Genomic DNA, 6,757 nt, shown 5'->3' with positions numbered 1-6,757 from the left:
AGAAGAAATGGTGAGTAAGCAGCTTCTTAAAAAACTATTTATACCCCCTTTATTCCGATATCCCTTAATAAAATCCAGTGCTACCAATTGCCTTCAGAAGTCATGTAATTAGTAAATAAGAGTCCACTTGTGTGAACTTTAATGTCAGCTTAAGTACAGCTGCTCTTTGAAGCCCTCAGAGGTTTGTTAGAGATCACTGGTGAACAAACAGCATCGTGAAGATCAAGGAAAGCACCAGACAGGACAGAGATGAAGTTGTGGAAAAGTTTAAAACAGAGTTAGGTTATGGAAACATATCCCAAATTTTACTGAGTACTGTTTTATTAATCTGAAGAAGAGTGTGACACATCTCCAAACCTGCCGACACATGGTTGTCAACCTAATTTGGCAGCCAGGAGGGCGAAGAGAACAAGTCAAGAAGCATGGTGACTGTGGAGGAGCTGCAGAGATCCACCTGAGCAGTGGGAGAATCTGTTCACAGGACAGTTATTCATGGCGGGAGCACTCTGTTCATGCACTCTACAAATCTGGCTTTTATGGAAGAGTGGCATGAAAAAAGACACTGTAGAAAAGAGCGGAGGTCCACACAAAGATAGATGTCAGTGACATGGAAAGAGGACATGGACCTAACATACTAAAACAAGAAATTAAGAAATATAAATACCAAACTCAGAGTCAGCAGAAAACAACATAGTCAGGAAGTCATTGGTACAGAATTTAATGTTACAGTTACAGAGATTTCTGACTGAAAGTGATCGTTTGAATAGGAATGCTACATGTCTCCATCTGTCTTATGTGGTAACCCAAGTGTATTAAGTTGGATTTGTTAATATGTAAACATCCAGACTGCTTTTGAAAATAACAGGATTTCCTGAGGATGTTGATCCTACCCATGGCTACACCCTTTTTCCTAGAAAACTTCTTAAAAAAAACACCCTTACATTTTTCTTGCTACAAAATTCTTATAATTAATTTTTTTTAAAAACTCTTCACACACTCAGCATAGGCAAAGTGAACGCAAAGTACAGTAAAGCACACCACCGCTGGACTCTAGAGCAGTGGGGATGTCTTTTCTGGAATCATAAATCACGCTTCTCCACCTGGCAATCCAATGGATGTATTTGGCGGTTGCCAGGACAGTGGTACTTGTCTGATTGTGTTGTGCCAAGTGTAAAGTTAGGTAAAGGGAGGATTATGGTGTGGAGCTGTTTTTCAGGGCTCAGCCACTTAAGTCGAGTGAAAGGAAATCTTAATAATTCAGCATCCAAAGACATTTTGACAATTTCCTGCTCCCAACCTTCTGGGAATAATTTGGAGATGGCCCCTTCCTGTTCCAACATGACTGCACACCAGTGGGCAAACTAAGGTCCACAAAGGGGGAGGACAGTGGATGTATTAGACAAACAATGGTGAATATGGAGCTGTCAGGCAGGAGGAAAAGAGAAATGTGGGGTTCATAGATGTAGTGAGAAGGACATGCAGAGGCCTGGTGTGACGGAGGAGGATGCAGAGGACAGGGTGAGCTGGAGGGAAATGTTCTGCTGTGGTGACTACTAAAGGCAGCATCTGAAAGAGGAATGCTAAAATGCAGATATCCACGGATAACACGTTAACCAGAATTAATTCATATAAGGCGCACCAGATTATAAGGTGCGCTGTCATTTTCGAGAAAATTAAAGGATTTTAACCCATTTAATCCCACAGGCAACAATTGTTGCCATTTTAACCCCCTATTACGTTTACAAAATTTATTATTTTGCAGTGAAAAATTTGGGATTAAACGGGTTAAGTGCGCCTTATAATCCAAGAAATACAATAATTGCCTGTAAAATATAAACTTAAAAATGTAACTTCTGCAGTGCCAACAGGGCTCAGCAATTGATTTTCCCCAAGTGTTACATAACTGCTGTGCAAGGCCACACGAATAAACTTATAAAGGATAAACTTAATAATGCGCAGAACAGAGTTCAGCTTACTCAAGCAGCTCTTCATAGCAGCCCCATTTTCTCATGTAGCCCCATGGGACATTAATTGCTCATCCCTACAACCATATGCAATTTTTATAATTTTGACATCACATTGTGTGTCCTATGACACAAGTGAGTTCTTGATAAACCCAACAGAATGTGTTGATGATGGCACTGTGAGGCAGGATTAGGTAGAATATAGGCATTCATAATCTATAAAACAGTCTCACAGGTTTTCTATTTATTCTTTGTGAAGTAATTATCAAAGGTTCTATAAAATCAGAAGTGTTCAGGGCAACTGTTTCCAGTAAATGTGCACGCATAGGAATCCAAACGGATACAAAAAGACTGCAAAAAGACTTACCTTGCTGCAAATAAAACATTTATAAAGTATTTTAACAGAAGTTTAAAATACTTTATAAAAGTCAGTAAATATTGCAGTTCTTCCACACTCAAAGACCTGAAGACTTTTGAAGGCTTTCACATTGGAAATTTCAAAAGGCATTGATTTTGAAAAACAAATCTGAGTGATATGATAGTAAATGTGCTTCATCTTACCTGAAAGCTGGACTGTGCTACTTTATGGTAATTTGAACCACAGTTTTAAAATTTGGATTCCCTACTCAATATGACCTATTGCCACTGATTTTCAGTCCAGTTCTTGTGTAATTTAGCATACGTCAGGCTTTTGTCAGTGGGGCAGGTGAGTGATCTTCTCTTGGTGGGTCTGTCTCCTCTGAAACTCTGTTTCCAAATTCTATCGAAACAGCTGATTCCTGACTTCACCCTCGTAAACAACTCTTTCTGTTGACAGCAGTGGGCATGTGAAAAGAGAAAGCGCAGGTAAATCTGAAATCACCTCTTCAGTAGTAGCCTGCTCACCATAGTGAGCCCAACAGAGATTGCCAAATCATTGCATTGCACCTGGAGAAGGACCAGGAGACCATGACACAGGTACAAGGACTGTACGGAAAAATGAAAAATGAGTAAACATGTCCAAAATCTGACTCCTTGGAAGCAAAGGCTCAAGAATTTTACACAGTAATGTAAAGGTGATGAAAGGACGTGCTGTGATTTTTTTTTAGGTCTCCATAAGACTCTATAATCACCACTGTTTATATTATTGAATCTCCAGGCAAATTATTTTAATCTACACTGTCTTTTAATCAGATTCCACCAGAGGGCAATCCTCTTACATGTAATCAGACTTTACATGTGTTTTTTCTATTGTATTATTTTACATTAGACATTGTCTGACATGTCTGACATCTATTGTAAACATACAGTTAAACTTAATGTAGCACTCATGTGTTGTGTTTCATTTCAGTTGATCAATGTAATGTAATATGAGCCCACCTGTCTTCGTAGAAACAAGCAGGTCTCACAACTCAGCTCTTATTTTTTAAGTATTTAAATTAACTTCAAATAATAGACATAAAGACAGTATACTAAATACCACTATAAAGTTTGCTGACTTTGAAATGTGTAATTCTCAAGTAGATTCTAATGTTTTTGTTTTTTTGTCCAATTTTTATTTACTTCAAAGTATTTTCATTGCAGTAAGCTACTTTAAGGTCAGATCTGTCCACATTTAAACCTCAACTACATGAATACTTTTGACATAAATAGGTTTTTTAATTAATGATGTTATCAAACATAATGAGCTTCCAAACCTTTTGGTACTTTTGATTCTTATAAAAACAAATGTTGGGTCTAATAACGGCTCTTTGGATTTCGCTCATGAAATATCAAAGTTGATGTCTTAGTTACAGTTTCTATATTTGTTGACTTATGCACGGTTACCTCTAAGTGCATTTTTACATTTAGCAACCAGTGAGGTTTATGAAGGTTAAGGTTCTAATCTTGACAGATAATCTTGCGTTAAACTTGACAGTGTGCCTCAAGTAAATGTTGCAAGTGCAGCTGTGTTGCAATGGCTTAGAGCTAATGAGTCACTCATTTGTGAAAATTCTTTCTGTCGTCAAACTCGGACCACCTGGCTCCAAACTGTGTGCCACTGAAGTTCCCTGTAAAACAGATCTGACTTTCAGCTGCTCCCTTATTTCTGAAAGATTCATCACAAAAACTGGGTCTGCATATGTGATATGGCAGAGTTTTTTTTATGGCAAATAACCTTCCTGATGCACTACCATTTATCTGGGCACATACTGAGCAGGTTTTGCATGTCAGGCAAATGTGTGAACCACTTCACCATGGTGCCACATGCAGTTTTCTATAATAAAAAAATAAGCAAGAAAAACAGAGAGCTGTCTTCCTGGAACTTTGCACCTGGAAGTGAGCTATGTCAACCTTCAGGTTTCCAGCCAAGAGTGCGTTCTTGCATAAAACAAAGTTTATTAGCTTTGTGGTATTTTCAGTATTTTCATGTTAGAGTATAGAGGTTAAATCCATTTAGTGTTTTCCTCAGTGAGATTAATAATTGTGCTCTTTTTTTTTTCTTTTTTTTTTTTAGCAATGACATTCCTGGCAAAATGTAAACCTGTAGGGAGGCAATGAAAAAATACATAAAAGACAACTGAATAATCATTTTCTTTAAAACATTTAATACAAAAATATTCAGTATCGGTCAAAATAAAGGTTGCGTTTCAATGATACATAGAAAATTTAAGAAGCACTATAGCCATTTCATCTTTTGCAGCACAAAACATTTTAAAGGACACAAATAGGATGATTGATTTATACATGTTACAACATAAATTATAACATATACAGATTTAAAATCTTTTAAAAATTTACAATCTACTGGGAATAAATACATGAGATCTGACTCTGAGTACTTACGTAAACGTTACCCAATACTGCTGATCAAGCTTTTTAGAAATGTGGAAATCAAAAATTTTCACAGTAAGTTAGCAAGAAATATTTTGTGACAACATCAGCATTTTGCAATCGTTTTACTCCATGGCTCGTGTCACACACAAAAGAAATCAAAAGAATACAAACTGCACACTTCCAAAAAAGCACCAATAACATGTAGCAAATATTTTTGAGAACATTTTATTTCAGTTTTCACCTCACTTTACTATACAAGCTTCACACCCAAAACCACAAAAATATATTTTCATCTTCCTTTCTCTTTATGTATCTCTGACTAAAATCACACCATGACAGAATACGAGGTGTTTTCACTCTCTGCAGAACTGAACGATCCCGTGGCTTTTCTAAGCCTTCGCTCTCGCCACCCTTCCATTGCCAGCCAGCTCCTCTGTCCCAGTAGCCCCTTACACATTCTGACTAGCTCCCGCCTGAATTTCACTCCTACAAAGCCGTACAGCAGAGGATTGAGGGCACAGTGTGACAACCCCAGACTTTCAGTGATCAGAGTTCCAACGTCAAGCACATAGCCAAGCTCACAGGATGCACTTAACACACCCAGCCTTAGCAGACTATCTGCCAGCTGGAAGCAGGTGTATGGAGCCCAACAGATTACAAATACAGACACTAAGGAGATGATGAGGCGGAGAGACTTGCGCTTTTGGCGGCGAGAGGCATTGCACAGAGACCTGAAGATCCGGATGTAGCAGTAGAGCATAACTAGGAGGGGAACCCCAAAGCCCAGCACTACACTGACAAACTTCAGCCCCACCTGCCACTGTAAAGTGTTTTCAGTGAACCACACCTGGCACACGGGCCCCCTCTGCTGACCGACAAGGTCTATCATCACCACTTGTTTAAAGTAAATGTCAATTCCACTCAAGCCCAGACAGACTGCCCAGATGATGGCACATGCAAACTGAGCATGGCATGTGCTTCGTTTCCAACTTGAGCTGATGGCATGAACGATTGCCAGGTATCTGTCAAAGCTGATGCAGGCCAGGAAGAGGATGCCACTGTACCGGTTTAGGGAGAAGAGAGCACCAGAGATCTTACAAACAGCCAAGCCGAACATCCAGTGGTGAGCCCATTGCACTGCAAACAGGGGCAGAGTGAAGGCCAGAAGAAGGTCTGAAATGGCCAGGTGAAGGAGGAAGGTGTCTGTTAAGGAAAAGGCACAAGCTCCACTACTCTGAGAGATTCTGTAGCGTCTGATCACACACAGCACCAGCACGTTGCCAACAACTGCCAAGACGAACACCAGGCTGTATACTACAGGGGAGTACTTTTCTGCAAAACCATAGATGTCTTCCTCTAAGCACGGGGCTGCAACAGCTTCTGTCGTATTTCCATAATAATCATAGTCCTGTGAGAAGACAGAGATACAGAACTCATCAATGTCTTTCAATGTCTGGGTAATTAAAAAAAAAAAAGACTTGCTTTTGGATAAGGTTCAGGTAACACTTTGTGTTTCCTAATGAACAATTATGCATAACAACTAAATAACTAATTTAAATTAATAACTAAATTTTAAAAATATCCACTCACCCAGATATTGTCTGTGGTTGACATGGCTGAATCTGGGATTGGACGGCGAGCCAGCAGAAGACCTAAAACCTTCCAAGGGAGATGAGAGTACTGTTCTCATAAACACGTTTGCCAAACATCCCTTTTCACATCTTGCCTTAGCCAGATGACAGAGGATCAGAAAGAAGAAGTAAGAATTTCAGGAACTGATTGTTTTTTTTTTCAGTTTTAGACAGATGAAAACATAGCTAAAGTGGGAATTGATGACTGTTTCAGGAAATTTTTTACACATATTTTTAATCTGTGTCTCCACCTAGTTGTAAGCGTCAGCCAGACAGACAGAGCATGACTACTGTGCGGAAAAATGAAAAATATTCCATTGCAAGAAAACTTAGAAGAAAATGCATCCTCTTTGAAAACACAAATTG

The 6,757-nt window shown here is 39.0% G+C and overlaps 1 protein-coding gene across 1 annotated transcript; it reads right to left on the bottom strand.

Moving 5' to 3' along the window:
- Window positions 1-4,555: 4,555 nt before the first annotated feature.
- On the bottom strand, window positions 4,556-6,451 carry cxcr3.2 (chemokine (C-X-C motif) receptor 3, tandem duplicate 2). Its single transcript, XM_026184911.1, has 2 exons — window positions 6,351-6,451; window positions 4,556-6,168 (listed from the first exon to the last, which is right to left on the bottom strand). The coding sequence occupies exons 1-2, from the start codon at window positions 6,372-6,374 to the stop codon at window positions 5,086-5,088; spliced, it is 1,107 nt and encodes a 368-aa protein (XP_026040696.1). The 5' UTR covers window positions 6,375-6,451; the 3' UTR covers window positions 4,556-5,085.
- Between the last annotated feature and the right edge of the window lie 306 nt (window positions 6,452-6,757).

The sequence above is a fragment of the Astatotilapia calliptera genome, chromosome 11 (assembly GCF_900246225.1).
Source record: "Astatotilapia calliptera chromosome 11, fAstCal1.2, whole genome shotgun sequence".
NCBI lineage: Eukaryota > Metazoa > Chordata > Actinopteri > Cichliformes > Cichlidae > Astatotilapia > Astatotilapia calliptera.
The sequence above is the reverse complement of the archived record's forward strand: the minus strand, read 5'-3'. Positions and strand labels throughout refer to the sequence as shown.